Below are 20,920 nucleotides of genomic sequence, written 5' to 3'. Positions count from 1 at the left end.
AAATATTTGGTGCAGGCGCAGCCCCTGGAAATTCCCCAGAGCTGTTTTGCAAATCAGGTTAGCAAAATACTCCACTGCTTGCCCAAGATGGTTTCCCCAAGACTCACGCTTGTAAACCCCTCCTGGGTTTCCCAGAGGAGAATCAATTGACCAATATTGCAATGTGGGTTACTGCAGCTTTCGGGTAGGTACAATGTCAGAAAGCACAGTTTTTACAATATAAACTGAGGACACATTAGGAAATTAAATTAAAGGGAGTGAGCCAAAAACAATACCCTTGGGAGAACAGAATTGTCCCTGTATATTGGTAAAGCGCAAGCTTGAGTTTTGCTTTTCCAGAAAAAGTTGAAGGAAAAGAATTAATCACAGTTTTATGCACAAATAGAGCAGAGGTCCAAAGAAAGGAATTTAGACTTGCTGAGGAAAATATGATTGAAAGAAAAGATGAAAGGAAAGCACAACAGTTCAGCACTGAACAGGGGAAAGGGAAAGGTTAGTCAGTCAGTCAAGCGTATTTATTGAGCGCTCACTGTGTGCAGAGCACTGTACTAAGCACTTGGGAGAGTACACTATAACATTAAACAGACACAGTCCCTGCCCACAAAGAGCTTACTGTCTAGAGGGCTTAGACTGTGAGCCTCCTGTGGGACAGAGACTGTGTTCAACCTGACTAGCTTTTATCTACTCCAACACTTAGTACAATGCCTGGCACATAATAAGTGCTTAATAAGTACCATTCAAAAAAGTTGATTACTTTTGTTTTAACCTTGGTAGAGGAGCATTTATATGCCAACATTCATTCAATCACATTTATACAGTGCTTACTGTGTGCAGAGCACTGTACTAAGCGCATGACATGTGGTTGAGTCGCAGAGCACTGGTCATACCAACTAATCCAGTACTTATTTCTTGACAAAGTACAAGCATTTAACAGGAATTGTTTAATTGTTTATCAGTGATTCATCATGCACACATAAGTGCTCAATAAATACTAACAGTGCCATCAACTATGGAATTTATTGAGCACTGATTGTGTGCAGAGCACTCTACCAGGTGCCTGGAAATACACTCAAAGGTAAACTGCTATGGAAAGGATTGTTTAGGCCACGGAACAAATCCTATGTGATGACGAGCTGGATGAAACAGTAAGGAAAACATGTCTGAAGTCTGTCAAAACTCAAACAAGGAAAGGTAACCTGGAAGGAACCAGTTATACATACAGAATTCTTTAAACAATCATCATCCACATCAAAGTTTGATGTGTCCGTAGGACTGCTGACTTCTGGGATATAAGGTGCTTCACAGTTCCGAATGTTATCCCAATCAATGCCAACGAAAAATGGGTGATTCTTAAAGTCTTCAATCCCATTTTGCCCAAGTCGATGTTCTCTGCTGCAAATGAGTCTGCGAACGAGGTCCTTCGCACTCTCAGATACGTCTGTCACTTGAGCCGGAAACTGAAACCTCTCCTTTTAAGTAAGAGTAAAAGAGGAGAAAAATGAAATAGAAAAAAATAGCTTCCACCACCCCCAACGTCTTATTATGACTCATGAATTCTGACGCAGTTACAAGCAACTCTTCAAGGGTTGCTAGAGGAAGCAGCGTGGCCAAGAGGCAAAAGCACAGGCCTAGGAGTCAGAAAACCTGGGTTCTAATCTGGCTCTGCCACTTGTCTGCTATGTGATCTTGGGCAAGTCACTTCACTTCTGTTTGCCTCTGTTTCCTCAACTGGAAAATGGGGATTAAACCTCACTCCCTCCCATGTACACTACAATCTCCATGTGGACGAGGGACTGTGTCCAATCTGATCATCTTGAATCTGCCCCAGTGCTTAGAACAGTGCTTGGCACATTGCAGTAGTGATAATAATAGTAATAATAATTATCATCTATTGGATTTAAGACCCCTCGCTATTTTTTTCCCTAATCCTCCTTCCCACATTTTGGCATTTTCCACTATGGATTAAGAGCTCCATCAGAGGGTGTACACGGGTATGGACAGGAGGGAAAACTCAAATCAGAGCACTTTGATTCAGGCAAATCCCATTTTATCAAAGAAAACTTTCTCCAGAAATTCTTTTTCTTTAGAAAACAATCTCTGTAGTTGCTACTACATTTTTCCCTGCCCAGTGAGAGCATCTGCTTATGCCTGGACCTTAAGTCACTGCATTCACAGGGCCTTGTGAGGTCCCTGGGCTGAGGTTTCTGTGGATTTTCATTATCCATGTTTACCCTGTCCCCCATTTCTTTAGCTGAACTTCCAGAGAATACTTTTAAGGACATAATATGACTTCACACTAAACCCTGAAAGGAAGGGGGGTGCGGTGGGGTGTGGTGTGGTGTGGTGTGGTGTGGTGTGTGTGTGTGTGTGTTGGTGGTGGTGGTGGTGGGCGGCAGCTCGGGAGGGAGAGGAGGGAGAGAAAGCTCACTAACTTTGTGGTTCATGATCTTTCCGTATGTCTCCACCAGAGATTCTGCATAAAATGGTGTCTCTCCATACAGCATTTCATACATGCAGACGCCCAAGGACCACCAGTCACACTCGGGTCCATACTTTCCTTTCCCATCTTCCATGGCCTGCAGGATTTCAGGGGATATGTAATCAGGAGTTCCAACGGCCACTGAAGACTGGACCTGAGGAAGGAGACATTTGATTCATTTAGCAGCATCACGGAAATTAGGTAGTTGGAAATGATGAATTCATTTTGATCATTTCCCGAATTGCAGAAGTGATCATTTCACCCTAACTTCATCCTTTGCCCAGCAGAGCACAAAATGATTTTTTTTAATATGAACACTGCTCCAGAAACTTAGAAGGGCAGATTCCTTTAATCAATCAATTGTATTTATTGAGCGCTTACTGTGTGCAGAGCACTGTACTAAGTGCTTGGGAAGTACAGGTTGGCAACATATAGAGATGGTCCCTACCCAACAGTGGGCTCACAGTCTAGAAGGGGGAGACAGAGAACAAAACAAAACATATTAACAAGATAAAATAAATAGAATAGATCTGTACAAGTAAAATAAATAGAGTAATAAATACGTACAAACATATATACATATATACAGGTGCTGTGGGGAAGGGAAGGAGGTAAGTCGGGGGGATGGAGAGGGACAAGAGGGGGAGAGGAAGGAGGGGGATGATAATAATAATATAATATGATTCACACTTAATCACTCATGTCTACAAAAAGAAATCATGAAAGAGCTACCACTGTCAAGAGCCAAGGATTAGACACATGGGTGAGAGCTGAAACAGGGGATAATCTCTAATTACCTGTCTCTTATTGATGGCAGAATGGGTGATATTTAAGAAACTCTGCTAAACAGGTTCCAAACTTGTGCTACTGTATAAATTCCAAATGTATGAAACTGAAATTTTTCACTATAAATTCATCACAAATTCTCCAAAACACAATTGTATTTCATAATGAGTTGGATTTTCAGGCAGTCACAATATAAGATACACAGAACTGATCTCTGTATAATATCTTATACCTTACCCAGTGTATTTCTATGTTGGGAAACTTTAAAGTGAAGACAACAGGCTGGTTGTCTTCTAACTTTTGCTGTACAACTTGGAAGGGGCTTAGAACAGTGTTTGGCACATAGTAATTGCTTAACAAATACCATTAAAAAAGCAGGGGGGAAGGGAGTGGAAAGGAGGATAAGGAGAAGATCCTGTATGGGCCTGACTTGAAGCATCTGTGAATCAGGTGGTTTGTGTACTGAAGGAATAATTGGGGATATTTTTCACATTGGAGGGTGGGAAATGGCGTATCTTCAAGGCAAAAGTATAAGCACATGCATTAAAGCAAATACTATCACTTAAAAATATGAAAATTGGCTTTACATATACACCCTTACTAGTGTAACAACAATGTCAAGGGATGGTTCAGACCAAAATTCAGGAAAGAAAAGAGAACACAAAAAATCTGAGTAGACATCACAATTTCTCATTTACCGTTCCATCTTCCATCAATTTCAGACAGGAACCAAAGTCTGCTAATCGGATGTGCCCATTCATATCCATTAGGATGTTATCAGGCTTAATATCCCTGAAAAACAGTGAATTATTTCTCACTTAAATTGAAGAAATCATACATGAGATGCTATTCTGTAAAACAAGGCTACAATTACTTCCTTAGCATCACACTCAGCTCTCTTACACCGTGGGGTTTAGATTCTTGATAAGTCCCATGTTAAAGAAAACCTGTGCCTTAATACCGCCTCCGATACCACACACGAGCATAAACTCTTTCTTCCGACTTCCTGCTGTACTGTTATAGGATGAACGCACTTTAACAGAAGCCAAAACAAGTACTGAAAACATATTATTGTAGAATTGGGTTTACTTAAAGGAATGACACGTCCTTGTAAGTGTTTTCATAGAATTCAGCCAGTTTCCTGGAGAACCCAGAGTTAATCAAAATTTGCTCTGTAATTACTCACATCTTGACCTTTACTGCAGGTATGCAGACAACTGTTTAACTGTTTTTCCAACAGCACAATGCATATTTCTCAGGCCAGAACACAAGGTGGAAGAACATTCCTTAATTCCCCCAAGAGCATTCTGTCCAATAGGCACAGTGGAAACCTAAAATCCACATATCTGAAATCCACACAAATAAAACCCCCCACAATCCAGCACAGAAAAACACTGTGATTTTACTCCTCCCTTCTAAAACTACAGTAAATTATACTAAAACGCATTGTTCCTTAAATAATTTTTTATTGTGCTTGAAGTTCACATCTGTCAAAGACAAGTAACATCAGCATCTACAACTCTCTGTTAAGGTAAGGAATGCTTAAACGACATTACGAGGCTAACAGAAAAGACTAGCCCACCTTGATTAGGGTAAGGTTTTGAGTTTAAGAAAAAAAACCCACAAAAACAAAAGATTTCCATGCCCAAATGAGTAAAATGAATTCCCGATAGATTAAAAATAAACAATTTCTGGGGGGGGGGAAAAAGCACTATGGTCATAAGGGCCAACCAGAAGAGTTTTTAAAAAAATCTCCCTAGGCAATCACAAGTGACCAGTAAAATAATTCCTCTTATGAGCCATTGAATCTCATATCCCCGCAGGGAATTGGGATCCCAAAAGATAGAAGGCAGTGGCAGGGGTAAACAGGGGACTGACAGCAGAATGATAATAATAATAATAATATATGGTATTTGTTAAGTGCTTACTTTATGCCAGACACAGTACTAAGCACTGGGATAGATATGAGCTCATCAGGTTGGACACAGTCCCGGTCCAACATTCATTCATTCATTCAATTGTATTTATTGAGCGCTTACTGTGTGCAGAGCACTGTACTAAGCGCTTGGGAAGTACAGTTTGGCAACATCTAGAGATGGTCCCTACCCAACAGTGGGCTCACAGCCTATAAGGGGGAGACAGACAACAAAACAAAACATATTAACAAAATAGAATATATACCAGTAAATAGAGTAATAAATACGTACAAACATTCATTCATTCATTCAATCGTATTTATTTAGCGCTTACTGTGTGCAGAGCACTGGACTAAGCGCAACATGGAGCTTGCAGTCTTAATCCCCATTTTACAGATGAGATAACAGAAGCACAGAAAAGTGAGGCGACTTGCCCAAGGTTACACGGCAGACAAGTGGCAGAGCAGGGATTAGAACCCAGGTCCTTCTGGCACCCAGATCCATGGAGGAAGAAAGCACCGTCTCGGATGCTAGATCCTCCCTTTAATATGATTCTCACTGTGCCTCACATAGAGATGACCACTGGATGGGATACAGCTGATAGATGCCCAGGGTATGGGAACACCAACAATGGTGGAAGATGCTCCTTTACCACTCACTGTCACCTTAGCACGTATTTCTAAAGCTAAAAGTGCCAAAATCCTCTCTTCCTCTTCCTTTCTCACAGTAAATGACGGAGGAGTCGGCAAAATGTGTTGCCACCTATTACTGTGGGTCGGCCTGGGTCATTCCTAGATCAACAATAATAACAATAATAAACCATATTTAGTGAGCACTGTGTGCAGAGCACTGTACTAAGCACATGGAAGTGTACAATGCAACCCCTGCCCAATAATAATACTAATAACAATAGTATTTGTTAAGCGCTTACAATGTACCAAGCACTATCCCAAGCACTGGGGTAGATACAAGATAGTCAGGTTGGGCACAGTCCCTGACTCACATGGGACTCACAATCCAAGTAAGAGGGGGAACAGGTACTGAATCTCCATTTTGCCGATATGGAAATCTGAGGCACAGAAAAGTGAAGTGACTTTCCCAAGGTCACACAGCAGACAAATGGCAAAGCTGGAATTAGAACGCAGGTCCTCTAACTCCCAGGCTTGTGCTCCTTCCACTAGTCCATGCTGCTTCTACCAACAAAGTAAAGGTCTCACCTGTTTGCAAGGAGCAGTGGCATTGGGCCTCTTATTGAAGGAACTTCATTCTTTAGCTACTAAGCAAGACTACCCACACTTTCAGCGTTTGGGGAACAGGGAATGAAACTTCCTAAATTTTTCTGACATTTAGGAAAACCAAAGCCACAGTACTGCCATCAGGAAAATAAATGAAGGATTCCCACAATCCCTGAGAAGTTTCCTCTAGCACGTTTCAACTAATGAAACCACCAGCTTGCAAATCCATGGATAGGACAGAAGCGTTTCATATGTTTTTAGCAGCTGGTGTGCCAAAAATAGGAAAACCTTCACAAGACTTGGTTGAGGACACTTGGGGAGGTCAAAATGGCAAATCACTCCATGTTAACAGCAAGTTAACCATTCTGCAGTAGCAAGACTAAACAATAAGCTCATCAGCTGGACAAAGTAGATATTGCCAACATGAAGGGGAAATATAAAAGTGAGGGAACAAAATAATTTTCATACTGAATTATGCTACCGCATTGTAACACCCTATAAAATACACAGTTTATTCTAGGCTAATATAAGCTTGGAACCAAAGGCTGAATTCAACCACACAATCGAAACAAAACTGATAGACGTTATTCTTCACCTGTAAAGCCACTTCAAATACAAAATTGTGGCTGCAATCTAAAGTACCATCATCATCATAATAATGATATTAACAGCGTTTGTTCAGTGCTTACTATGCACCAACCACCCTATGTGTTGGAACTAGTACAAGATACTCTTGCATATTTCTCTAATGATAGGACGTTGGGACAATGATTAGTTAATTGATGATGCAATCAATTTGTTAGCTACACAATTAACCCATTACTGGAATGATCACTGGCACCAACAAATCATTACCTGCCATGGGCCAGACAATAATGTCTGTTATACTGTTATATTGTATTCTCCCCTGCACTTAGTACAATAATAATAATAATAATAATAATAATAAAATGATGGCATTTATTAAGCACTTTCTATGTGCAAAGCACTGTTCTAAGTGCTGGTGAAGTTACAAGGTGATCAGGTTGTCCCACGGGGGGCTCACAGTCTTAATCCCCATTTTACAGATGAGGTAACTGAGGCACAGCGAAGTTAAGTGGCTTGCCCAAAGTCACACAGCTGACAATCGGCGGAGCCAGGATTTGAACCCCTGACCTCTGACTCCAAAGCCCGTGCTCTTTCCACTGAACCACGCTGCTTCCTCTCTGCAAACAGTAAGTGCTCAATAAATACAACTGATTGATGGGCCAGCACAGTCACTTATAACCTGGAACACTACCATATTTAGCTTTTTTTAAAGAATTGCATTTGTTAAACGCTTACTGTGTGCCCGGCACTGTACTAAACATTGGGATAGATACAAGCTAATCAGGTTGGACACAGCCCTTGACCCACATGGGGCTCAAAGTTTTAATCCCCATTTCACAGGGGAGGTAACTGAGGCACAGAGAAGTTAAGTGAGTTGCCTAAGGTCACAGAGCAGACAAATGGCAGTCGGGATTGGAACCCAGGTCCTCTGACTCGTGGGTCTGTGCTCTTTCCACTAGGCCATGCTGCTACCCTGTTGTTGCAACCCCTGGCAATACCTCTTTTGCTTTGGCATTGCCTGGCTCTACTTCTGATTTCCCCACTGCAGTTCTCAATCAATCAATCAATCGTATTTATTGAGCGCTTACTGTGTGCAGAGCACTGTACTAAGCGCTTGGGAAGTACAAGGTGGCAACATATAGAGACAGTCCCTACACAACAGTGGGCTCACTTTCTCCAGGACCTGCTCCTACCTAGCCCCACTCCTGGTTTCTCTTTCCCACTTCCCATGCTCATCTGGTGCTTTAAAATCCAAGGGTAAATCCGGATTAAATTCTGGTCTTGGATGTTTAGGCTTTGATATCCGAAAATAAAATGTGATATTACTGATGGCAACCACTTCGTTCACATGCCAGACATGTCTTGAGAAGTATGCTGAGGGCATTAATCCTGAGATGAAAGTTATTAAATACAAAGAACAGTATTAATAACACTGTTGTGGAGCCAGATGGTGCTTGTGGGTCTTTCATTTACTGAACTCATTCAGCTCATGATAAATATTTCCCCACACCAGGCTTAAATAAAGTACAAAGACTTCTCCACTCCAGGACTTAACCAAACCTAAAGCAAAAGGTCCTTCTGGGCTCTTTCAGCTGCTCTCCTGAAGTCATTTACAAAGATCTTCTGGTGGTGTACGGTCGCACTCTTGTAGCAATTTACAAGTGACAATCACCTCTCTCAAAAGCTGGCAAACCGAAACCATCAATGCTTACTACGTAGTAAAGACCTTGGACTACCACATTTCAGTTCAAAAAAAGTTTTTAACTTATAAATTTTGATTCATAGGAGATCTGTAATGGAAAAGATGACATGGAAGACGAATAGATATCTAGCAATAGTAAGATTAAAATCCCTGTGTGTAGCTTTACGCACAATGCACAATAACCACAGAACTTCAATGTTTCAAGCTAGAGACTTTTTTATGGCATTGAGTGTAATTGTTACCTCTACCTTTCGAAATGCTCCACCTCTCTGAAGAGCAAGCCCTGTTACTTTAAAAAGGCGGAATGTTGAAGGGGAGGAGTAGTAGAAACAGGGCAACAGGCCAATGAGGGGGAAAGAAGATTGTAAGCTCCATGAGGGTAAGGGTTAGGCCTACTAACTCTAATGTACTCTCCAAGGACTTAGTAGAGTTCTGCTGACAGTGCTCTCCCAAATGCTTACAGTGCTCTGCACATACTAAGTGCTCAATAAATACCATTGATTGACTGATTAAATGCTCAATACCACTGATTGGTTAAGAAGGTGGGGGGGAGAGAGACCCAAAAGATCCTCTCAAGAAAAGGGTGTGAAAGGCATTCCTCCCTTCTGAAGAAACAAGCTGGGCTTTGCCACCCTTGCTGCTACTAAAAGCAGAGTCTGCAGCTATGGGAACAAAAACAACACAAATAATCCCAGCACGAAGCAGTCTGGTATGGGAACTTCTCTGTGCTAGTTATTATAAAAGTCATGAAAATTAAATCACACACCACTCAATTATATTTATCCAGTGCTTACACTGAACAGAGCACTGTACTAAGCACTACTTGTGAAAGTACAATACAACAGAGTTAGTAAACATGTTCCCAGCCCACAATGAGCAATTTATGACTAGTTACTGAACATACAAAGTTTACTCATCTAGTCAATCAATGGTATTTATTGAGCACTTACTGCATGCAGAGCACCGCATAAATGCTTGGGAGAGTACAACAGAGTTGGTAGACATGTTCCCTGCCCACAACAAGCTTATAGTCTAGAGGGAGAGGCAGACATTCATATAAGTAATTTATAGATATGTACATAAGTACTGTGGGGCTGAGGGTGGGGTGAAGTTCAAAGATTATGGAGCAGTTCCATTTCTCCTCAGGGCAACTCTCTTGGGGTTGACGAGAAAGAGAGCCCCAGGAAAGGATAACATAATAATTACAGTATTTGTTAAGTGCTTACTACGTGCCAAGCACTGCGCTAGGTGCTGGGGTAGATACAAGGTCATCAGGTTGTCCCACATGGGGTTCACAGTCTTAATCCCCATTATCCAGATGAGGTAACTGAGGCACAGAGAAGTTAAGTGACCTGCCCAAAGTCACACAGCTGACAAGTGGGGGAGCCGGGATTAGAACCCACAACCTCCGACTCCCAAGCCTGTGCTCTTTCCGCTGAATCACACTGCTTCTCAATGCAACTGGAAAAAGAAGGAAATGACCCTGTAGATTGGATTCACCCATCTGTTACCATGGCGACAGACAACGTGGTTTATAGACCTGACCAATGAACTTGGGATGTAGCTAGAGGTAGCTAGGGCTCCAGAATCTCAACACACACAAAAGTGATCATCCAAAGAGGAAGGGGCTTGCACTCTGAGCAGGGAACGTGTCTACCAATTCTCTCCCTGTACCAGTACTCTCCCTGGTGCTTAGCACAGGGCTTTGCACATAGTAAGCACTCAATAAATACCATTGGTTGCTTGATTCGTTAGCAGTAGGGCCATGAGGTGCCGGTGGGATGTGTATTCGGAGAGGAACCAGCCACTGAAACCAAACTGGCAGCTCATCAATACAACTCCCCTCTACAAAAAGGGCTCTGGAATAACTGTAAGGATTAAAGACTAGCGAGTCTCACTTCTACCCAGGAAAAAGTGAGGAATTATCATCGATCTTGGGATCAGAGGTACACAAAACCTAATAGGGAAAAGGCAACATAGTTATGTATGGGGAAATCTGCTGCTGATATGCTGGATTTCTTTGAAGAGGTCCAAGAGCATGTGGGAAAAGGGGAACTGATAGACCTATTATCACATAATCCATTCAGATTTTTTAAAAAGCCTTTCATGAGGTTCCAAACCAAAACTTTTTTAAAATTGATGAATTTTATCAGGCAGAAACTCCTCACCCTGGGCTTCAAGGCTCTCCATCCCCTCGCCCCCTCCTACCTCACCTCCCTTCTCTCCTTCTACTGCCCAGCCCGCACCCTCCGCTCCTCCACCGCTAATCTCCTCACTGTACCTCGCTCTCGCCTGTCCCGCCATCGACCCCCGGCCCACGTCATCCCCCGGGCCTGGAATGCCCTCCCTCTGCCCATCCGCCAAGCTAGCTCTCTTCCTCCCTTCAAGGCCCTGCTGAGAGCTCACCTCCTCCAGGAGGCCTTCCCAGACTGAGCCCCTTCTTTCCTCTCCCCCTCGTCCCCCTCTCCATCCCCCCGTCTTACCTCCTTCCCTTCCCCACAGCACCTGTATATATGTATATATGGTTGTACATATTTATTACTCTATTTATTTATTTATTTATTTATTTGTTTTACTTGTACATTTCTATCCTACTTATTTTATTTTGTTGGTATGTTTGGTTCTGTTCTCTGTCTCCCCCTTTTAGACTGTGAGCCCACTGTTGGGTAGGGACTGTCTCTATGTGATGCCAATTTGTACTTCCCAAGCGCTTAGTACAGTGCTCTGCACATAGTAAGCGCTCAATAAATACGATTGATTGATTGATTGATTGAATTGGAGGGAATTTTCTGTCATAGAATACTAGACAGAGAGGAACAGCCCTTTTCTGGACACAGGCATATAGTAAGCACTTAAATACCATAATCAGTTAACCAATTCATATCTCTTACATCGGAGTAACTAGAATGGGAGAGGTTCTTTTTGAGAAATGTAGTTACAGGAGGGGACAGAAGGAAATTCTCCCAGAGATCAATTCTAGGATTGGTTTTATTTTCACAGCTCTTCCGGGTGATAAAGTGCCATGCTCATGGTGAAAAATTACAGAAAGATCACACAAAGTAGAGTGAGTGGACAGAAAAATGGCCAGGAGGTTCCATGGGAACCAGAAGAAGGCAATGCATCTAAAAAAACAATCCAAATTACAACTAGATGATGATAGGGTTTGAGCTACTAGCCATGACTGAGGAGGGGATTTTGGAATCTCCATCGACCGTTCCCTCAAATTAGCATCTCAGTGTGTGGGGGTAGCTAAAAAGGGCAACAAATTGCTGGGCATCATCATGAAGGTTAGAGAAGACTTAACCAAAAGGCATTTCTTTGCCGCCGTTTGGAACCATGATACACTTGCATCTGGAATATATTAAGTTCTGGTCACTGTGATTTAGGAAGGCCATAAAAGAACTAGAAAAAGTAAAGAGGAGGAACAACCAAAATTACAAAGGGGATAGAGAAGTTTCCGTGTGAGGAAGGGAAAAAACAGCAGGATGCTTTCAGTCTGGAAAGATGAAGGCTGAGAAGGCCCACATTGGCCTTTTCAGTGGTACAGGGAGCCTCCCAGATGTGAATCTGTGATATCCCTGAGTACAAAGGACAACCAGCTCCACCAATTGTCAGCTGTGTGACTTTGAGCAAGTCACTTAACTTCTCTGTGCCTCAGTTCCCTCATCTGTAAAATGGGGATGAAGACTGTGAGCCCTCTGTGGGACAACCTGATCACCCTGTAACCTCCCCAGCGGTTAGAACAGTGCTTTGCACATAGTGAGTGCTTAATAAATGCCATTATCATCATCATAAACCACAGAAGTCACAGCTAGATCCTCAAACAGTCCAGGGGGTGTGTGTGTGTGTGTGTGTGTGTGTGTGTGTGTGTGTGTGTGTGTGTGTGTGTGTGTGTGTGTGTGTGTGTGTGTTGGGGCCGGGAGGAGGCAGTAGGACAGGGAGAGGTAATAAAAATACAGAAAGAGTGTGTGCACAAAGACCAACACTTCTGTACACAATGGAGTTCAGAGAATAGGGTGTCCTGTGCCTCTTCCCCCAACACCTGTCAAGGTTTAACTGCAAAATAAATGCTAGGAGACACCTGGGTTCTTTTTCAAACTTCAAGGGGTAGGTTTCAAGATGGCCACCCCAGTCAGAAATAGGAACCAACTGTTTTCTTGATTCTTGGCAGCCCAATACTATTAGCTAGATCAATCAATCAATCAATCAATGATATTTATTGAGCAGTTTCTCGGTGCAGAGCACTGTACTAGGTATTCGGGAGAGCACGATACAAGTGTTGCTGGACACGTTCCCAACTCACAAGGAGCTTACAGTCCAGTGGGGGAGACAGACATTAAAAGAAATAATGGATATGTACATGAGGGGCTGAGGGTGGGGTGAATATCAAGTGCTTAAGGGGTACAGAGCCAAATACGAATCTGTCTCAGAAGGGAGAAAGATTAGAGGAAATGAGGGCTTGGAGGAGATGTGATTTTAATAAGGCTTTGAAGGTGGGGAGAATGGTCATCTATCGTACATGAAGGGGGAGAGAGTTCAAGGCCAGTGGGAGGATGTGGGCAAGGGGTCAGTGTCAAGATAGACAAGCTCGAGGTTCAGTGAGTAGGCTGGTGATGGAGGAGTGGAGTATGTGGGCTGCACTGTAGAAGGACTATTTATTGTTCTACTCATCAGAAAGCCTACCTGTTTCACCATTCTAATTTCTTGATGAGATCAAGGACAAAAAAACCCCCTTCTCTACACCTCTGTCGACCAGCTGTTTTGGTGAATAGGAAATTTCTCTATCTTCTAGGCGGACATGTTTGCTCCTACAGTAGATCTAAAATCTTAGTACAATGAAAAGTGTTATAAATGAACCAAGTGTATATATAGTGTACATACATGTTGTTGGGTTTACAAGTGAATGCTTGTAAAAATATCATCAAACTTATTTGGCTACTCTTCCACTTGGAACTTTCCCTTAATTTTCTCATTTATGGTTTTTGTAATGTTTCCTACTTAATGTGTAAATTGGGCCAAATATTGTAAAGCTTTCATAAACCTTTATGAATTACACATCTGAAAGCAGTATAAATTAACTACAGAACAATGAGGTTTACTAGTTTTTAAAAAAAAAATCCAAAGGAGCTGACCTTACAACCTCATACAGCACAGAAAGCTCTCTCATTTCCAACTGCAGTACTTAACAGTCACACTCTATGAATTCTACGTCTAATGGATGTCAATTAGCTTTTTGAAATCAACTGAGTGGGGTATGGGGTGCTTTTAGAAATAAGCCATTTAACTTGCTGTGAAGAGCTCAAAAATTATAGTTACTAGGCTGTTCTGGTTATTCTGGTTTGACTTCCAGATCAGAGGTCCAAGAGGCTTGCTGTGTTTTCTGCTTGGTCCTGGCAATGCAAAAATGTGCAGTCACATTCCATAGCACTCCAGAGGCAGTCTAAAGATAGACAATCCCACGTCTCACTCCTTTTGGAAAGCCCGACCTCTTGGGAGGGCAATGGCCCAGACTGGACTTCTATCCAAGCAGCTGAGACTGTAGGCTTTCTTGCTGCCACAAATCCCTCTGGTCCATCTCCCTCCCTCTCCCCAACTCCTGCCCCCGTCAATGGAAGAGAGCTCGAATGTGGCACATTTCCTGGGGTAAAGACATAATTTGGGCTGGAGGCCCAATAGATTACACTGTCCAGAGCTCACTTGTACCCAAATATGGCCCTGATCTGCAGCTCCATCTGGGCTCTCGCTCCTCCTTCTACAGAAAGCAGGCCAGGCCTGGAGTCCCTACGAGATAAAGGGACAGAGAACACTGTTCCAGTCCTTGATGTGAAAAGTTTCTAAGCCCCTCATCCTGGCTCCTTTCTCTGGGACTGTCAGAGTCATATAACTGCATTTCCCATGGGTGAGCAGATTTTATACATTTTAATCCACTTCAGAGAGGTATATTCAAATATAAATACATTAATAATAAATAAGGATGTAATCAGAGTTGCCACATTCTTCATCATCTAGAAAAATAATGATTAAGACCCCACCTATGTTTATTTTTTTTTTGTAAAATACCTCCCATCTAAGAGTTCACAATCAGACACAGGCAACACTTGTACACCCAATCATATGAAAGACAGAGACACATATCGACAATGCTCCAAACAATGAGTAACTGTACAATATTAGAGCAAACACCCAGAGTCTAAGTTGATAGTCAGTGCATTTCCACTATCACTTTCCTTTTTTCCCCTCCTACTTTTCTCCACTAGTCCTGTCCTCAACCATTCCTTTATCTATTGTTCTTTTGCATTTGTGCAGTTGAATGGCTCAATTGTCTATCTGTGTCACTATGTACACTGCATGGGGTTTGTTTGCAAATATGTTATGAATATCCTACATGTATGAGAAGGCGTATGTATGTATATATGGGGGTATTAAATCCTCAGTGTATTTACTGAACATCAACTGTGTAAAGAACAGTGAACTAGGGGCTTAGGAACCTAGAACAGAAGAAGAAGATAAGGTCCCTGCCCTCAAGAATCTTATAATCTAATGGGGGAGACAAGTGGAGATAAATTGCCAAATACACAATAGGGTACCAGAACAAATCAATTAAATACAAAGAAATAGGCGGGTGAGCAGGAAGCACATTTAAGAAGTGGGGGCTTAGTAAGGTATGTTTGTACATGCACGTAGAAGTAATAGTAATAACAGTGTGAACTGAATGCCTGCTGTGAGCAAAGCCCCGGGACAAAAATATACCTGGGTTGTAGACACAGACCCTGAACCCCAAGGAATTTACAAACCAAGAGGAAGTGGTTGAGGAGGTTGGGAAAAGACACATAAGGAAAGATGACACTGTAAGCCCCAAGAGAGTCCCCTGTCTCTTGGTGCTCTGATTTTCTTGGAGTTAGCTTGGTGGTGATGATTGGCTGGTGAGCTAAAGCACTGCAAAAGCTGCCACTGGAGCAGAAAGAAATGTAGCGAATTGGCAGGGGGAGGGGAATCAGGGAGGAAGTAGAGTCACTGCTGCCCTTGCTCCCTCCACTTCTAAGTCAGTTGGGCAGGGTGCAGGGAAGAGACAGCGAGGGTTAAGAGGCCATCTTGAAACCTGGGGGAAAGAAATCAAGCGCTTACTACAGTGCTTTGCACAGAATGAGTGTTCAATAAATACAACTGATTGATATGCAGCACAGCTGACTCCTGGCAAGAGGGAACTGCAAGGAGGTTGGATCAGGAGCAGGGACAACTGCTGAACTGACAGCAGGACCACGGACAGGGATAGGGACAGGGGCACAGGTGAGGACTGAAGCAGGAATTCAAGAGGCCGCCAGGCGACCCCAAGAGACCATCCCCATCCAAACAAAGCCTCCCCTCCCAGGGTATTCTGGAGCACTCCTGCTTCCACTCTTGTTCTCTCAAGGGCCTTTACTCTCACTCTTATCCTTCCGTTAATCACAGTTCAGCTCCCATACCTGCACCAATATGGCCACTAAGTCCGTCTTGACCCCTCTTCCCCATGCATTCAGACTCTGCCCAGGGACCGACTCTGCTGCTCTTCCCCACCCTTCCCACAGCTGTCTGGATGGCTCCCTGGCTCCTTTCTCCTCTTCCACACTACTTCCTGTTCCAACCAAGGACACTGTAATTCTTTCATGTCACAGGGAGCACAAGAAGACTGTTGGTTCCCTTCACCTTCCCTTCTCTCTCTGGGTCACTACTCCTTTAGATATGCCCCCGGTCTTCATCTGAAGTTGTCCTTTCCTACCTGGAAGAGACAGGTTATGGGCCAGGAGATAACAAAGCAGCACTCAGCCTGTATTAAGAGCAGTGAGGAGTATATCGCGGTTTATACTGGTAACTGGGGAGGTGGGAACAGAATTGGCCCATCTAAATACATTACAAAAGGGTGAGCAACAACATTCATTTGTGTGAACGTGTGTGTGCATGACAACTCCTCTGTGTTTGTCAGCATTTCTAGTGGGACTCAAGAGAATGCATAGGTGAGTGGACATCCAGAAAGGGAAAGGAATTATCGCCGGCCCACCCCCAGAAGCAAAAGGAAAAATTCCTTAAGGAAGAGTTGTCAGTACAAATTTATAATATGGGCACTGACTTGGTATTGATGCTAATTTTACATCTAGAGATCAGTAAATGGGACTATAAGATTACCTAGTGATGAAATGGAGGAAGCCTGCTGAGGTCTAGGAAGGGGACGACGCTGCTGGGATAGAGCCCGGCCTGCAGGATGGAGCAAGAGGGATGGGCTGGGGAATCAGGAAAAGCAAAGGAAATAAGAGCATCCACAGAGACCTGCTCAAGGACCTTGCCACTGAGTGTACGGATCTGAGTTCTAACCTGTGGGCCGATGGGAGGTCGCAGTGGGGCTAACAGAGGGGATAACCTAGCTAAAGCATGGCCAGGTGGATAGACTGAAGGGGGACCCTCAAGAAAACTGTGGCCGAATGACCTGAGCACTGGATTAGGTAACAGGCAAGATCCACTCTTCATACATGAATTCTTAATTCTGATTTGTGTCAGAGGAAATAATTCATACATGAATGAGTCCTTCGATGGACTCAATTTGATTTCTTCTGACAACACTTGCCACCGAGACCTACCAGGGAATGGGTCCTGTTAGATAGTGATATTCTAATATTCTAAGGATGAAATGGCAAATAACTGGATGTTCATAAAAAAGCCTCTTAGATCTTCAGAGGAAACTCACTTTACAAGAAATTAGCTGAACTGGCCATGAATCACCTGGGATTACGGAGACAGAGGCAGAAGAGGGGAAGAAACTCAACATGTTCTCAGCAGAGAGTAACCACAGTGGCAAGAGTGGGTAAAAATAAAACCTGCTACACCTACTGCAATCCCATCTGCCGTAACCAAAAAGAGGAGAGAGAAGGAGACACTCGGAAAGACAGGAAGGAAGGAGCAATGGGCAGGGCCACTCACCAGGGAGCAGATTTGGTGCAAGATTGAGGGAAATACACTAGCGCCATGGCAGCAACAGGGAGGGGCAGGCCTGGCTACCATCATCAATCGTATTTGTTGAGCGCTTACTGTGTGCAGAGCACTGTACTAAGCACTTGGGAAGTACAAGTTGGCAACATATAGAGACAGTCCCTACCCAACAGTGGGCTCACAGTCTAAAAGGCTCTACTCTCACAGTAGCAACAGCTTCTCTTCGCCTTCTCGAGTGCGTGATCTCTGGGAAGCATCAGCCAAGTAAGCTCATTTGTAACATCAGGCGTCTATAAATATTTCCAGTTTTAGTTAAGTAGTTTGGGGGAACCTGAGACCTCTGTTCAGTCAAATGCCCAGGCTTCAAGTAACTAATTCCCTAGTAACTAGGGAAGCAGTGAGGCTCAATGGAAAGAGCCCGGGCTTTGGAGTCAGAGGTCAGGGTTTCAAATCCCTGCTCCGCCAACTGTCGGCTGTGTGACTTTGGGTAAGTCACTTAACTTCTCTGTGCCTCAGTTCCCTCATCTGTAAAATGGGGATAAAGACTGTGAGCCCCCTGTGGGACAACCTGATCACCTTGTAACCTCCCCAGCGCTTAGAACAGTGCTTTGCACATAGTAAGCACCTAATGAATGCCATCATTAATAAATGCCATCATTAGTTCAAAGGGAAAGCTCACACTTCCCTGCTCCTCATGCTTGTAATCTTTCTCACTCATTTTTCAAATACAAGTTTTGTTGAATTTTCCTCAGCAACATTTTATGAGCCACACCAGTACAAATCATCTGACAAAATTCCCCTCCTCAGTCGCCACCTATATTCAACTTGAGCTTCTGATCATCGGGTTTAAAGTTCTCCAACAATTGGTTCCAAGTTACCTAGCTGGTCTCTTATCCCCTACCTCAACTCAATCCCCCTGATCTACCCTTATCAACCTCTTCCCTGCACCCTGTACTTGACTCAACTATTCCCAAATCATCGTCACCCCACTACAATGCCTGGGAAGTTCTAACTTCACCTGAATAATCACATCTCTTCCTTCCTTAGAAACCTACTTAACGCCCACCTCCTGCACGAAGCATTCCTTGGGAAACATGGGCTGTGTTAGATACGTCATTCTCCAGAGCCTCACCAGCATTCTTGTGAAAGCCTGTAAATTTCAGTCCAAAGTTGGGAGGCTTGTTGGCCACCCCCAATTATGGGTCTTGCTTATACTCCCTCCATAAAAGACCCATGGACTGCTTGGCACACAGTAAATGTTTTGTAAAAATGATATTTTAAAGGAAGTGTAGCTCTACGCATAATGACTACTGTGAGGAAGAAAAAGTTGAGTTTTGTCTACAAATGCACACAGATTCTGACCCTATTCAAAAAGAACCTTTCAAGTGGCTCAACTAGTCCTTTAACTTCTCAAACTTTCTGCTTCCACCTGGCTTTAAATTTTGGAAGGTTTTCTTTTATTGAAGCAGTTGACTAAGCCTTTAAACCAAGGAGATGGGGTTACTATATTGTTAGCTGCATGCTTAGAAGCCTCAGCTTCTACGCTCACCAGGAAGCCAACCAGGAAATCAACAATTTTAGGTTGTTGACAGTGAAATGTTTCTCCATAGCCTTCAAGTTTCCTCCTTGCCCATTTGCTTCCGAACACCAGCCCACTCTGTTCAGGCTTGATTTATTTTCATAATGTTCTGAATACTTGCTATGTTGAGGTTAAACATGGAGTATCTTGGTAGCACCGCCATGCCAGCTATAATAAAGTTTAGCGTAATGGATTCCATGACTCCACATGGAGTATCTTGGTAGCACTGCCATGCCAGCTATAATAAAGTTTAGCGTAATAGATTCCATGACTCCACACAATTTATGCATCTCCATTCCTGTATAGGAGAAAGCTTCCTTCCCCTCCCTTCCTAAAATACCTGCAAATATGGTCTCAGGCTCTTCTATATTTCTTTGGAGAACGATTGATAAATTCCAGTAATCAAGGAACATCCCCTTACTCTTACTATAGTGCTTACAGAGTAAAATTTGTTCCATACTGAGTGCTGCAGTTTCCTGTTGTGAAATAGTGCATCAGTTTCTCCCAAACAACAGGCTGGGGATATATGCTTATCCAACAAATCTGGGTGGTAAAATTATAAGCTACTCCTCTGGAGAATAATAAGTGGTTAAGAGATGCCCTCCTGGCCAGGGGGCCTGAATCTGCTTTCTACTGAGTATCCTATTCACTTTTCCATGCCAAACTGACTTTCTGCTGGACCCACTGAATCCCATTTAAGGACAAGAAGCCGCTTCCAAGTTAAACTCTTTGTAGGTGGGGAATTAGTTCTATTTTATAAAGGTAAGGGGAAAGGGGAACCATCCTTTATTCAGACCAATGTAATACATTTGGTTTATGTTTTATAACAGAGGAAGCATCTCTAATAGTCAGCACTGCTTTAGATAAACTAATTTATTAACAAAAATCTGAAATTCTGCTTTAGACTTTAGTGCTCAAACCACTGGCATTCTATCTTCTGCTATTTCAAGTAATATGAATGAAATCAAAATACTAATTCACTTCAAAAATACAGTATTATATTTATAGCTTTTAGGCATTTAACAAAGGCAGATCAAAATGATTTTCTACTAATTGAGGGCATTTAGTCACTAGACATGTACATTCATCATAACGATTATGAGCCAGATGTCAAAAGCAGACATTTCATGGCTATAATTACACACTCTTATGATCAACATCAGCTCTCTTTGTCAAATTATCTACTTTAGGAAAAGTGTTTAAAAAAATACCACCTTCCAGAATGGTTAGCCTTTCACTCCAAATTTCTCTGATCTGATGCCCTTTCTGGAGGGGGTAGGGGGTGGACTGAAAAACTGAAATCAGATGAACCAGTGTTCTTTACTGAAATGCTAAATTTCTACGGAACTAAATGCTACAAAAGGAAAAAAAAGAAAGCAAAGTTTGAATCTTTTTGCATTTGACTATTCTTAGTAACTAAATGAGGGAGCAATTTAATTCTTAAAAGAGTCATCAAGCTAATATGTTTAGCAATGCAAAACTGGCAGGAACAAGCTATGTGAAAGTCAAATACTAAGTATATTCCTTATATGACTAGGAGTAACTGAAAAAGAGCAGACTGCTCCTGTGGGCCCTTGTGGAAGTACCTTTCAAACAATCAATGAATAGCACTTATTGAGCACTTGGCTGTGCGCAGAGCACTGTACTAAGCGCTTGGGAGAGTACAATGTAGTAGAG

The 20,920-nt window shown here is 42.7% G+C and overlaps 1 protein-coding gene across 5 annotated transcripts in view; it reads right to left on the bottom strand.

Annotated features, from left to right (window-relative positions):
* The window catches only part of CDC42BPA (CDC42 binding protein kinase alpha), a 212,196-nt gene that overhangs the window by 87,242 nt on the left and 104,034 nt on the right, over window positions 1-20,920 (bottom strand). For all 5 annotated transcript variants that reach the window (XM_038760800.1, XM_038760799.1, XM_038760801.1 and 2 more), the window contains exons 6-8: window positions 3,964-4,057; window positions 2,433-2,633; window positions 1,221-1,469 (exon numbers count right to left, since the gene is read on the bottom strand). In XM_038760800.1, coding sequence (XP_038616728.1) covers window positions 1,221-1,469; window positions 2,433-2,633; window positions 3,964-4,057 — 544 coding nt within the window. The remainder of the gene's footprint in view (window positions 1-1,220; window positions 1,470-2,432; window positions 2,634-3,963; window positions 4,058-20,920) is intronic.

Source organism: Tachyglossus aculeatus, chromosome 19 (genome assembly GCF_015852505.1).
Source record: "Tachyglossus aculeatus isolate mTacAcu1 chromosome 19, mTacAcu1.pri, whole genome shotgun sequence".
Taxonomy (NCBI): domain Eukaryota; kingdom Metazoa; phylum Chordata; class Mammalia; order Monotremata; family Tachyglossidae; genus Tachyglossus; species Tachyglossus aculeatus.
The sequence above is the reverse complement of the archived record's forward strand: the minus strand, read 5'-3'. Positions and strand labels throughout refer to the sequence as shown.